This window comes from Peromyscus californicus, unplaced genomic scaffold, assembly GCF_007827085.1.
Source record: "Peromyscus californicus insignis strain IS unplaced genomic scaffold, ASM782708v3 Scaffold_12__1_contigs__length_115047231, whole genome shotgun sequence".
NCBI lineage: Eukaryota > Metazoa > Chordata > Mammalia > Rodentia > Cricetidae > Peromyscus > Peromyscus californicus.
The window spans coordinates 60248738-60263072 of record NW_026294413.1 but is presented as its reverse complement, the minus strand read 5'-3'; the positions used below and the strand labels follow the sequence as shown (position 1 = coordinate 60263072).

General features: G+C 45.2%; 1 protein-coding gene across 1 annotated transcript in view; it reads right to left on the bottom strand.

The window, feature by feature from the left end:
• The window catches only part of Blk (BLK proto-oncogene, Src family tyrosine kinase), a 45776-nt gene that overhangs the window by 13883 nt on the left and 17558 nt on the right, over positions 1 to 14335 (bottom strand). The window contains exons 2-4 of the mRNA XM_052734252.1: positions 2940 to 3045; positions 1715 to 1766; positions 129 to 222 (exon numbers count right to left, since the gene is read on the bottom strand). Of these exons, the coding sequence (XP_052590212.1) occupies positions 129 to 222; positions 1715 to 1766; positions 2940 to 3044 (251 nt within the window). The 5' untranslated portion in view covers position 3045. The remainder of the gene's footprint in view (positions 1 to 128; positions 223 to 1714; positions 1767 to 2939; positions 3046 to 14335) is intronic.

Genomic DNA, 14335 nt, shown 5'->3' with positions numbered 1-14335 from the left:
CGACAGGAGTGGGTGTGACAACGGAGAAGACCCTCAAGGGGTCCCCCGGGGATGTGGTAGGTGAATGAGGGAGGTGGACAATGGGGCGGTGTCCTGTGCTGACAGGGGGCAGTTTTCTAGAAATTTACCTCTTCAAGACCTGGAGCTTCTCCCCCTTCAGCACCTGCAGGTCCCTGTCATTCACGGCCGCGTAGTCAAACAGGGCCACCACAAAATGCTCCTCTGAAAAGAACAAGGGAAAGATGGCTACCACTGTGGCCCACGACAGAGGTGGAGGTCTGGGGGACTGTGTGGTGCAAGCCATCTTCCAACTCCTCGGAGGATTAGTGGCAGGGAAGCCACGTGAGGCTACTCTTTCAACAAGAAAGGGGGAATTCTCAGGAAGGGACGCCTAGACCCATGTCCAATCTAGGAGTAGGCTGGCTCTCATTGCCTAGATCATCTTCCTTTCAGACCTCAGGCCTGGGCAAAGATTTGGGAGGGCAGCTACATGGAGGCAGCCATCGCCAGCCCTCAGAGGGCTTTAAGCCCAAGTCTGGGATCCTGCATCCAGCCTGCCTCTGGTGCCTCCCCTCAGCATCCTTTCCCAGCCTCTATCCCAGAGGTCATGTAACCACTCTATTCCTGCTCTCTCCACGGCGTTTGTGCCCAGAGCTTCCCAGTGGCTCTCAGCACTTGTCCCTCCTGGCTCTGTGCCTCTCTTGGAGGGCTGTTGACATGCTGGAGGCCCTGAGGCAGCAGAAGGCTCGGGAGCATGGAGGACCACCTTTCAAATGATCCCGGTTTGGCACCAGGGACCCCTGAACACCTGGCAGAATCTCTTGGAGACTTGTAGCTTGCAGAGGACCTAACGTTGTCTTGAATGAGTGGTATGGCCTGAGGCTGGGACCTTCCCTTGGGAGGAGGAGGTTTGGCATGAATGACAGGGGGTCCCTGGCAGTGTTGATACTCCCAAACTTGTGCCAAAGGCTCAGTTACTTCCTTCTCCGGAGCTTCCATTCTGAAGAGGAGACATCCCCCTGCTAGAAAGTGAGGGATCACCTGTCTGATGGGAAAGATGGTGTCCTTAGCCAGGTAAGGGACACAAGTTTCAGCACTTTGCTCATAAAGGTAACAAGCTGGTCCCTCTCAGGACAGGAGAGGTGTGTTACCCACTGTGACATCTTCCCCTGTCCTGGAACACAGCGGTCTGTGTGCTGCCAGCTCCGCGTCCTCTGTGAGTGAGTGAAGGGATGGCTGGTGTGGACGGGTGACGGGGATGCTATGGAGGCCAGTTCTGAATGAGGCCCCATCCAGGGAGTCCTCAAAGCCCGAGTCCTGGCCCAAGAGGAGGCTCATTCATTATGTGACCACCATAGGGTGGAGTCTGGGATGAAGGAGGAAGCACGTGTGACTAGAGGGTTTCCGGTGGAGACTGGACATGGAAAGAGGCAGGCAAGACGTTGTCCTCCACATGGACCAGACCTTGTGCTGAGAGGAAAGGACACAGCAGTCCTGCTGCCCTTTGAGTCTGGGGGCTAGAGTCTGCAAGCCAGGCCTCCACAGTGCGGATACACTCCCGTAACTCTTTCCTTGGTCTCCTTTGCGGCTCACAGAGAGGTTCTTAAGCTCCCAACCTCCCCTACTCCTTTCCAGCCCTATAGGGCCCACCCCAACTGCTCTGGCTCTAACACAAGATGTGGCCTGGAGAGATGCCCCAGTGCCCCATTCCTACCTTGATCTGGGTGCTGGTTAGGAGACGGAGGGGCGAGGTGGTTGAAGACAACCTTGGGCAGAAAAACAGAGTTAGTGAGCAGTGCGCAGCAAAGGTAGACTGAGGAACTGGAGAACCAGTTGGCTAGGTAACCTGTGGGGACCCACTCCAAGGAAGGACAGTGGCCACTGTACAGGGATACTTAGATAAATTCTGTATACACTGTCAACTCCTTGGAGCACCAGTCACCCCAGGCCACCTGCCATCCTTGCTTTGACCATGTATGAAGTTACCACAGCTTCAAAGGGGAAAAAACACTGTCACCTTCATTAAAATTCTGGCTCTACCATTAAAGAAGACGTTGCAGACAGTTATTTATTGGCAAAGAAAAATATCTTAAAATTGTGTTTCCCAAAAACTCAATCAATATTCACTAGTGTCTATCCCAAGGGTTGACTTCTGTTCATTTGTACCAGGACACAGCATGAGCATATGCCTAGTACAATAGTAGTCACACATAAAGCATTTTTTTTGTCATGGGACTAGCCCTTACAATCCATGACAGAACAATGTATAATGAGCTATATCTACCATGCACCAGTGTGGTTAAATCTCACAAACACTGTGCTGGACCCGTGGACTCCTATCACCCTGGAACCGAGGCCCCAATAAACTCCTCTTGGAGTTGTTTCAATCACAGTGTTTTATTACAGCAACAGAGAATGTAGCTAAGGGGCTCAGGAGAGACGATTCTATATCTCTGGTGAGTGTGATAGTAAGGAATCATCATCTTTCTAAAGTTAGTATCCATTGCACAGCTTTTAAAAGTTAAGTTCTAGGTTTCTACTGATTAGTATGTCACTTCAGGGAAACAACTTGACCTGTCTAAGTTTGAATTTGCCCATATTCTCATTCATTCATTCGCTCAATAAACATCTCACTGTGTTCATTCAGTCAATAAACATCTCACTGTGTGAACTCAGACACAGTGACACTTGGACACAGTCAGAAGAAAGGCCAGGGCTCATCTATGAAAGGGAACTGGCAGTCTCTGCTCCTATCAGGTCTCTGCTGGAATCTTGGTAATGCCCACAGACAGGGCAGGACATCGGTCCAGGCATGGTTACAATTGTCCCCAAATTAATAGATTTGTGACCAAGCAGGAAATGAAATGAAAGAGTCAAAGGGGCTGGTTTAGGGGGTGCCTGTGCCTTAGACTCTTTCCTGGAGGGGGCTGATGACTTACCAGGGGTGGCAGGGGCGGGGGAGCCTTGCTCTGGGCGTGGACCTTCACGGGGCTCCAGCCCTTGCCTTTCTCGCCGGCCTGCCTCTTGCTGCTCAGCAGCCCCATCCTGTAGGAGAGTATGCAGCCGACAGTGACAAGAGATCACAAACCCCGGGTCCCTGCACCCAACCTCCTTCTGGTTAGGAATACGTGACAGTGCAGCTCTCCACATCAGAGCGTGGGAGAAGAGGCTGAAAGAGCTAAGCTGGTATCCATCTTTTTCTCAGTGACCCAGAAAAGGAAAATGACTATGTTCAGGACATAGACATCACCTGGCATGGGTCCTAGTTTCTCAGGGACAGGAGTCTGGGTAGAGGAGCCATCTTGATCTTACATGAGACTGATCCCATGTCTGGTGGTCTGGGTTTTAGTCTTACTTTGCCAGTGGGCCACTATGTCACTGGGAAGTCCCCCTTCCTCCCTGGGCCCATGGGCTCCTCTGTCAATGGTGAGATTTTATTTGATCATGTCTAACAGGGTGCTCTGCAGCTAGAATTTTTGGGTAAGATGCCATATAGGACAAACTGACAGGTAGTATGGTGGGCATTGAAGGCCAATCATAGTTGCCCAGTAATTGGAAATTTTGTGTAGAAGTGAGATCATGGTCAAGATTGTTCTTTGGTGAAGAATCTTAGCAGATGTGGGAAAGACCCAAATTCAGGCAGCAAAATGAATACATAATGTTTTCCTTGTTATTTTGATTATTGATGGGGCAAGAATGCAGTTTTTTTTTAAAAAGAACAAAATAAAGATGTGAAGGGAAAAAAAACAGAAAATTTTAAGACTGTGTACATGTGGCTGTTAATGCAAAACACTGTCCCAAAGATATTTCTAGAATGTTAATATCATTTACTTCAGACAGTAGGACTTCATAGGACTTTTATTTTTTCTCATATAATTTCCTATATCCCATGAGCACTTCAACAGTAAGTGTATACTCTTGTACAAGAAGAAAAGTTATGAGACCATCTTAACAATTTGCCTAACAACAACAGTACTTAGGGCCTGGGAAGAATAGTTCCTGAATAGACAAGACACCAAGTGGCTGGGACTCAAGTCTTTCCTGTGCTCCCCATTTCCAGGCTCAATGACAAGTCAGTGAGCAACAGGTTCTAGAACCTTCTCTACACTTGGACATCTTCTGCCCCTGTTCAGATGACTACATTGTTGTTTTCCTCCATCTAGTCAGCCGCCAAATTTGAATTTTCTGGGAAAACATGTCCCCTTAACCAGCAAAATTGAATATTTGAAGACTCCGACAGGAAGTCCAGGTCATGACCCAGTACTTACATTTCATGACCAACTGACTTTCCAGGTCTTTAGGGAACACACAGCTTCTCAGCGAAGACCAACTACACACTAGTCATTTAGGAGGTGTAGTTGTGTGACAACATTTTTTTTTTTTTTTGTGACTGGGCTTGGGCTAACCCTGCAGTTTCAGGGTGATTGGAGACAGGAAGTGCAGAAGTCCACCAGGGCAGACAGAGCACACATGTAATCCTGGTGTTTCAGGAGGCTTGACTTCATCCAGAAGACAACAACTTCCCTTCCAAGAAAAGACGGGAAGAGGGTGTGAGTCTGCCTGTGTGAGTGAGTGAATATGTGTGTGTGTATGTGTGTGTGTGTGTGTGTGTGTGTGTGTGTGTGTGTGTGTGTGTGTGTGCGATTTGTGGGTTACCCAAAAGAGGACAGGAGACTTTTGCTGCTTGGAAACATACTTGACCCCCATGCAGACTCTCGCAAGAGCCGGGAGGTCCCTGTTTGCCCCTGGGGAGGTGCTCAAAGCCCGAAACCCAACCTCAGTCAAACGGGATGTGGTGAAGGCAACAGTTAAAGTCAGAGAGCAGAAGGCCTCGATTGACACCTGGTGTGTGTGTGTCATGGTTGAAAAGCACACGACACCTCCAGTTTTGATGTTTGTGATTGCATCAGTGGCCTGGCTACGACAGTCCTCGCATCCGAAGCAGGAGAGCCCAGGAGGCTTTAAGATGGCGTGGAAGGTGGCAGAGCAGCATCTCCGAGGCTGTGTCCAGCTCACACAGGAAGCAGGTGGACAGCTGGCCCTGCCAGGGCAGTTCAAGTTCAGATCCCCGCTTCTCCCCTGCAAGGGATACCACCTGCCTACAAAGCTTTCAAGGACACTTCTTTCTCCCCATTGTTATAGCAATGGTGGCCAGGGCTTGGGTGACCAGAGCTCAGAACAGCCTGCCCACTGGCTTTATGAGCATGAGCAAATCATTTCACTTCTCTGGGTCTATCTCCTTGTCGATGGGAAGGTATGCGTCCATTCCTGGTACCACAGACAAAGCTTTCTGAAGAAGGTATCCTCAAATGTGGCTGAGAAAGTTGAGTAATTGACCTCTCATCTGGGATGGGGTCCAAGAGCTCTCTTTCTGCAGAATTAAACCAAAGTATGAAATTCTCAATTCCGTCTTGTCCATTTGGCTTGTCTCTGCAATCCATTTCCAGCTGGTCACAAATGTATTTTAATCATGCTTTCCTGTGACAGTTGGCTATGGACGTTTGCGTAAAAGAAGGGCAATGCGCACCAAAATATGGAAACAACTGCGTGACCACTGCTGCCCGGGCAAAAGCAGCTGCCCTGACTCCACGAGCTGTTGCCTGAGCTGCTCAAAGGCGGTTGTGACCGTTCAGTCACTCCCTGGCATGCTCCAGTGTAGGCTTAGTGCGCAGAAGATGTCTGGGCAAGTTGATGCGTAAAGAGCAGACATGTAGGTGTAAAATGAAAGGCCAACAGCTTATACATAACTAACAAACATTGCCAAGTGGCCCCCGCAAGATGAAGACAAGTTAGAAACAAGGAAGAAACAGGACACTAAATAAACATTTTGTTCTGTTTTTGTTTCTCTTATATTTTGAATTAACACAAATGACAGCCTGTTTCCGATGCACATGAGCTAGTGAGAAGAGGCCTGTGGGCATCACGGTTCTTTCCTTCCCCAGGGCTTTGCAATTTCCAAGGTGGTCCTGAGATGTATTAGGGTTGTCTGTCTTTTCTTTGGGGGTCAAGGCTTGGTATAAGAAATCTGAAGGTTTGGTAGTGGATTGAAAGATGGTGGCCAGTGAGAGCCCCTTGGATCCAGCAGAGCATTGAACCATTTATGTACCTACACCGGCATTACTAATCCAGAAACCCATGCTTGTTATTCTAGAAACAGGGGACACCTGGTTGAAACAAATATCATGAGTGAAGTCATGTTTAGGGTATATGGCTTCAGGTCTGTCTGACTCCAGTTCGTATTTTTGAGTGGCAGGGACTGTCTGGTATTAGGTGCCCCACACAGTTATCTTAATACTCCACCCACAGTGCACTGATGGGGGGTCACACAGTACAGTAAGCAAGAACACAGAGTGTAATTGTTTGTCCTTCAGTAAGTTACTTAGGATTTCAGTGTGTTAATTGGAGTAATGATTATTCCTCTCCCCTGAAATATTTCCTATATTTCTATAAGGCCTGAATTAGTATTACTCATTATTAGTACATCTTAGAAGAGTGCCTAATTCATCTAATTGTCTAATAGGCACCTCACTCTTATGCTAGAATCACGAACAGCCAATGGTTACAGTTCCTTCAGTAACCATGAGAGGTAAGTGTTACTAGTTCCTTTCTGCAGATGGCAGTTAGGGACAGCAGAAATCTGTCTGCCATCATGCCGTCAGGGAGCAGCAAGCTCAGCCTTCAACACAGTCACAACTCAGCATCGTTCCCTCCACACCTGAACTTGAAGCAGCCCCAGCCATGGCTCTCAGGAATCTATAACCTTTTGTTCATTTTGTCCCAAACATTCCACCCCTGCTAACAATGTGCTGTGTCTCACACAGCAGAAGGCACAGAGCTAATCCAACCCTCATCCAATCCTTATCTCATGCTGGCTTCTTGCTTGGTTTGCCCTTGAAAGTCCAACACAGTCATACACAACTTGTGACTACTGTTCTCCTGCCTCAACTTTGACTAGTTCCATGTCCTTGATTTGTAAAATACAAATCCTACAGAACGTTCTATATTTTTTACTTTGCTTCTGTGTTATGGTTCATAGCATGCTTGCCTCTCTCTTTCTCTCTCTTCCTTACCTCCTTTCTTTCTTTCTTTCTTTCTTTCTTCCTTCCTTTCTTTCTTTCTTTCTTTTTTTTTTTTTTTTTTTGGTTTTTTTTTTAGAGACAGGGTTTCTCTGTGTAATTTTGGTGCCTGTCCTGGATCTTGCTCTGTAGACCAGGCTGACCTTGAACTCACAGAGATCCGCCTGGCTCTGCCTCTCTAGTGCTGGGATTAAATGTGTGCACCACTGACGCCTGGCCTCTCCCTCTTTCTTATACATAGAGCAAAAGCCACAGGCTCCATTTGATTCAGATGCATCTTCTCCAGGTTGGGATGCTCCCTAAGGGTGATGTACATTGTATAGGAGGTACACAATGTAGTTCAAGTGGTCTGTTTCCATATGTCCATCAACAATGTTCTCACCAACATTTCAGCTGATTTTTTGTTGATAGTTACAAAAGCTAGTATTCCGATTTCATCATGGGTTTCACATTTATTTGTTAGTTGAGAGTTGAGAGAAGACATGGCCAGAAAATGGGAACACCATAAAGACTGCCAATCATAAATCTACCACAGGCAGGTATTTTCTCGAGGACATTTGAGGCAGGAAATGTGTCCAGAAAATGAAGATTTTCCATTAGCTGGATTATAGAGTGTGTATTAGAATTATTTAAGGGAACACAGTCCAAGTTGTGTGCAATACTTTTTAAAGACTGATAATTCGGTGTTGGAGAGATTGCTCAACAGTTAAGAGCACTGGCTGCACCTTCTAGAGGACACTGGTTCGATTCCCAGTACCAAAATGACAGTTCACAACAACCTGTAACTTTAGTCCTGGGAATCTGGTGCACAGACATACATGCAGGCAGGCCACAGACAAACAAGCATTTTTTTTTTAGATAGCTGAACACTTCCGATAGTCCCAAGTCATCTCCCATCAAGAGATTGACCATGTGTACTGGTTAATTTCATGTCAACCTGACACAAGCTAAAGTCATCTGAAAGGAGGGAACCTCAATTGAGAAAATGCCTCCATAAGATCAGGCAAGCCTGGAAGGCATTTTCTTAATTAGTGATTGAGTAGGCGAGGGCTCAGCCCACTGTGGGTGGTGCCACCTCTAGGTGAGTGGTCCTGGGATTTATAAGAAAGGAGGCGGAGCAAGCCATGAGGAGCAAGCCAGTAAGCAGCACTCCTCCTTGGCCTCTGCAGCAGGATCCTGCCCTGTTTTAGATCTTGTCCTGACTTCCTTCGATGACAAACAATGATGGGGAAGTATAAACAGAGGAAACCCTTTCCTTCCCAACTTGCTTTTTGGTCACGGTGTTTCATCACAGCAATAGAAACCCTAATTAAGACAGCATGCCTGATCCTACCTAGCTCCTAAGTCGTTTATTTTCCCAACACGAGCAATGGGCTTGATAGCCATGTGTAGCTTTGTAGCATCTGGCTGAGTGAGGACCCCTGGGCACGTGTGACTCTGTGTCAAGGGACAAGCTAACAGTGAGGACTAAGGCAGGGTGAGGAAGAGGCACTCCCGTTGCCATTTCAACTTTATAAAACCCAAATAATTTCTGCTGTGTGTGGAAATCCTCCCACCCCCAACTGCGGTAAATCTGTTAGAGAAGATTTTCTGATGATAAAGAGTTTGAGGGTTCCGAGCAGAGCTTCAGGAGGGAAGCTGACCTTCTTGTGAAGCTGCTCGGAATACAAGACATGCATCATCCACGTGTCACTCTGAAGCCTTGGAGAAGCCCAACACACATTGTGTGATTACATGCATGAATAAAACTCCTTTATATGAATCGAAATTCTTCTTGGAGGGAAATCACATGCAAATTTGTATTTTAAAAATCCCCCATTAGTGATCACGGAAACATGTTAGTGATCTGCTCTCCTGTCTACAATGTAGCTACCCTCATAGCTTGCATTAATGGCACAAGGGTTGTAATCTACTCTTCGCTGTTTAGTTTTTTGTAACTTTTAACAGTTCAATGAAACACTAAACCTCAAACTCATTACTTCTTAACGGAGTCCATTCTTTGTATGGCAAAGGATTCTGAAACATGGTTTTGTAAGCAGCTGATCCCAGCCCCACCCTAACAGTTCTGCCTCAAAGGTGGGGTGGGGCTCCAGGATCTGCATTTTAAGGTCAGTGATGGACTGATGATACTTCACATAGATGCTTTGATTTGCCTTTACTTCCGGAGTATGCATTGTAATAGCGATACTCCGGAACCCTTTCTTTGAGTTTGCCATAAACGAAGGTAATCCTCTTGTCTATAAGTGAAATGCTCCTTCTCTGTCCTCCATACAAATATCTCTAACATGGCGCTATGTTTCCTGCATAGTGTGTTGACAGGGAAACAATTTCCCTTTCGGTACTAGCTCGTACCTGAGGTACTTTCTAGTTTACAGGATGTTTTCCCTCATGCTTCTCCGCTCACCCCTTTTCAGCTGCTCACCTTTCTCTGAAATAACCATGAAAAGGACAGTCTTGAAAACAGAAAATAAATGACTGAAAAATAAGATAGATGTGGATGTGGTATGGATGGAGTTTGAACTGGTGGTCTGAAACATAAATAAAAAAGAAATTAAGTACAAGCGAATCTAGAAGAGCAGACAGGCAGCAGGGATGTCTCCGCTCAGCACTCGGATTCCACGTCATTCTGAGAGTCCTAGCAATCAGACGGAAAGGGAAACAAACAGCCCAAGGTCAGAAAGGACGAAAGGAAGATCGTCTTTATTCATGGACAGCCTGGTTCTCTGCACAAAGAAATCCCAAAGAAGAACCAAAAATTCTAAGCTCTGGAGAGATGGCTTAGTGGATGGAAGCACTTACCAAGCCTGATAGACTGATTCAGTCCTCAGAACATGGCAGAAGGAGAGAACCGACTCCTGCAATTGTCCTCTGACCCCCACATGAGTGCTGAGGTGCCTGTGAATGTGTGTGCACATGTGTGCACTTGTGTGTGAGTACACACACTAAATAAATGTCAATAAACATGAATAAATAAATGTAAAATTCTAAAAAGTTCTGAATCTAATACATACATGTTTTCTTATTACTTGCAATGAACAATTTAAATGGAAATTAAAGAAGAGCACTCTCTACATTAACACCAAAATATCTATTTTGGGTCTAAATCTAATGAAATGTGTACTGAGTGTATATGAAGGAATCCACACATCTCTGGCAGCAGATCTAAGGTCTGGAGCTCTGTTGGGTTCACGACTACCAAGGATCAATCTCCAACTATGATTTCTTGAGCACAGATGAAGTGCTCAAGGATCCCAGCCAGCAAGTTACTTTGTGGTTGTTAACAAGACAATTCTCAGATTACTCTGGAGAGACAGGACCGGAAGAGCCAACATTACTCTAGAGGAAAAGGACAAAGTTGAGGGCCCACCCTACCTGAGTGTGAGCCTTTCTCTCAAGACTCAGAGTGGCAATATGAGAGAATGGACATGTGGGCCTGTGAACACCACAGAAAACCTAGGAATACCTTCGTACAAGTAAAGTCCACTGCTCTTTGACAATGACCAAGGCAATTCACCAGACCAAAGGGTAGTCTTTCTAATAGATGGGTGGGAGCATTGAACACTATGTGACAAAGGGAAAAAAACTTACTGCACATAGACAGGGAACATCGTTCACAAAAATAACTTAAACCAGAACATGAAACTATTTATAAAACGCAAAACTGTAAAACTTACAGAGGACAACACGGGAGAAATCAGGTGACCTTGTGTTTGGTATTGTCTTTAACATGTTTTTAAATTACGTTTATTATTTGTGTTGCCTGTATGTGTGTGTGTGTGTGTACCTATGTATGTGCATATGTACTTATGTGCATGTGTACACGTGCACATCTGTGTGTATGTGTATATGAATGCACATGCATGTGCCTGTGTGTCAATGTGCATGTGTGTATATATAAATGCATGTGCCTGTGTGTGTGTGCACACCCATGTCATCTGTGTGGAGGTCAGAGGACAACCTGTGGGAATCAGTCCTCTCCTTCCACTATGTAGGTCCCAGGGACAGAGCTCAGGTCATCAGCGGGCACCTTTACCCACTGAGTCACCTATCCTGGCTTGTTAATGTCTTTTTAAAAAGCAAGTTTTTGTTTTTAATTAGAAATTTTAAGCCAGACGATGGTGGCACACATCTTTAATCCCAGCACTCGGGAGGCACAGCCAGATGGATCTCTGTGAGTTTGAGGCCAGCCTGGGCTACAGAGCGAGATCCAGGTCAGGCACCAAAACTACACAGAGAAACCCTGTCTTGAAAAACCAAAAAAAAAAAAAAAAAAGAAAGAAAGAAAGAAAGAAAAGAAATTTTAGTATACAAAATAGTGAGTGTCACTGTGACATCTTCATTCATGTGTATCATGTTCTCACATTTACCTCCCACAGGTATTATCCATTTATTTGTTTATCTTATTCATGATGAGACAGGCTCTCATGAGACCCAGTCAGGCTGAGAACTCCTGACTGTCTTGCCTCCACTTCCCAAGTTCTGGGATTGACAGTCGTGCGCTACCACATCTGTCTTGTAAAGTCTTTTTAGATGGAACACTGACAGCATGATCCATGAAATAAAAATGTGGTGTTGGACTTCCAGTTACCAAAGAGAGACTAAAGACAATGAATACAGAGAGCTCTGCACATGTATGGCTGTAGCATCAGTGTTCAAGTCAGCTTTCAATAAAAGCAAAAAATAATCCATTAACTATAAATGGATAAAAATTGGAGACCTAATGAGCCACTGACATCTCCAACAACCCGAGTCAGCCTTAAGAGCATTGTGCTGTGAGACAAAACAAAACAAAACGAGTATCTCCCCCAACCCCACCCCTTGTACGAAGTGCTGGGTGTGGTAGATTCTTGATTGCCCAGGAGAGGGGACGGTAAAGGGACTGGATAGAAAAGAGCTAAGGGGAACTTCTGGGGGTGATGGAAGTGTTTATGTGGCAAACGTTTCACAGTGTGTTCATCTTTACACTTTTGTTTTATTTTATCCCAGGCTGGCCTAGGTAGCAATTCTCCTGCCTCAGCCTTCTAAATCCTGGGATTGCAGATGTGAGCTCACATGCTTGACCAAGTGAGTTTATTTTTCACAACTGTACACTGAAGTATGCTCATGTATCTCCACTGAGACATCCCAAATCATACCAAAAAGCCAGGGAAGTTTTCCTTATACACGTATGTGTTCACAGGGAGAGAAAACTGCCAAGGCATGCAGCAAGAAAGACTGGGAGTGCCGTGTTCAGGACGAGGCCAGTGTGAGATAGGAGAGACACTGGCAGTGGAGTGAATCTCTGAATACAGAAAGGAAACAAAAGATGCTCCATCAGAGCTCATCACTTGGGCAGTGGTCCATCGGATGGCAAGTGTTACTGATACTGTACCATAAAGCATGTGTGTGTGTGTGTGTGTGTGTGTGTGTGTCTAACTATTCTACTTGATAGTATAAAAACATTGTCTAGTTGTATTATTGTAATGGTTGTTTTTCAGTTAATTTATTTTTGTAGTAACTTATTGATGAGGCACAGTAAAGCTAATAAGAGCACAGAACAGAATATAAGTATTGTAAGACTTAATATTTTACATATATGGTATGTATTAATATAATAAATTATATTATAAATATTATAATAAACATAATAACAGCATAGCGAAAAATAGGCTGTGCAGCTTGAAGTGGAGACAGATATGGTTGGAAGCAGATGATTGAAGGTATCAGCATTTAAATGTGTTACTGTGAACCATAAAACCAATCACTGGGTGTAAATGGTAACGGATGAGAATGGAAGAGCTGGGGAGGGGAGAGCTTGGGCGATGTCAGGCAAGAAAAGAGGCAGCAGGGCAGGGACTTCCCATGCCTTTGTGAAAAGCCACCACTCAGGTGTTGGAATTCACACTGGTTTGTTTATTCTGTGTGTGTCCATGTGTGTGAGTATAGAGGCCAGAGGGTTTACCATTCACACTGGTTTGTTTATTCTGCGTGTGTCCGTGTGTTCGAGTACAGAGGCCCGAGGGTTTACCCAGCTGTCATTCCTCAGGTGGCCTGCCTACACTCACCAATCAGGCGAGGTTGACTGGCCAGCAAGCTCCAGGGACCCAGGCCTGGGATTAAAGCATTTGTCGCTGCCCCTAACTGATCTATGTGGTTCTGGGGACTGAATGCAGGTGCTCATGCTTGTACAACACTTCATGGAACAAGCAATCTCCACAGCCCCTCAGCCTCACCGCAGTTCTAATTGTGGCAAAAACAGGTTTAAAGACACATTTATCATCATTCGCTTCTGGGACAGAGCCCTAAGCCGTGGCTGGGAGGCAAATTTTTAGTTTTCAGCTGACATCTTTTGGAGCTATCCAAAATGTTTTTTATAAAAAAAAAAAGTGTATTTACGAATAACATATACAATCGCAACATGCAGCTAAGTAACAAATGCATGGGTAAAAATTAACAAGTAAGAGAGATATGAACTAGAAAGATAAAACATCCAGGATATATTACTGTTAAGCCGAGGACATTCCCAGGTGGTGTTTATTACACAATCAAGATGTGTAAAAGGAAATAAGAGGGCGATCTGTACATATCTGAAGATGTTAAAGAAAATATATAGAGATCTGTGGAGTCAAATCAAACTGCTAACCTTGGAAGGGTTCAGGCCTCTGCCAGGGCTGCTAAAACCTGCCTAAACACCTTTTACAGAGAGAAGCAAAACAGAGAAAAACAAGACAATCACTCAATTAAAAAAACAAACAAACAACCAGTGTGTGTCCTGAAGCCCATCTGAGAAAGGCGGAGGGACAGGAGGTAGGTGACACCCTGCCCCCGGCCAGTTTCATCCACTCTTGCAGAATGAGACCTATTACGAATCAAATCAATGTCCTTTCTCTTTTACACAGTGATTTGTTTTTACCGCAGGAAATTCAGAAAATAACATGGGAGATAAAAATTATCCCCAACACCATCATTCAGAGACAGCCATTGTGAACACGCTGGTATGTAATTCTCCAAGACCATTTTGTTTTTAAAAAGCAAAAATGGGATCATTATCTACATCCTGTTTTGCGACCTGCTTTTGAAAGAGCACATCACAGTCGTCCTATCCGCCGCTAACTGCCTTGCCTCCCTTATTGCCCGTCGGTCTATGAAGCCTCCATCAGAGCTTCATATCTTCCGTCCCTTCTGTTACACACCAGTTTACTTCCAGCGCCTTTTGCACCCCCAGACACTTGTGAAAACATCCTGGATTGCAGTCATAATTCTAACTAAACCCTGGCACT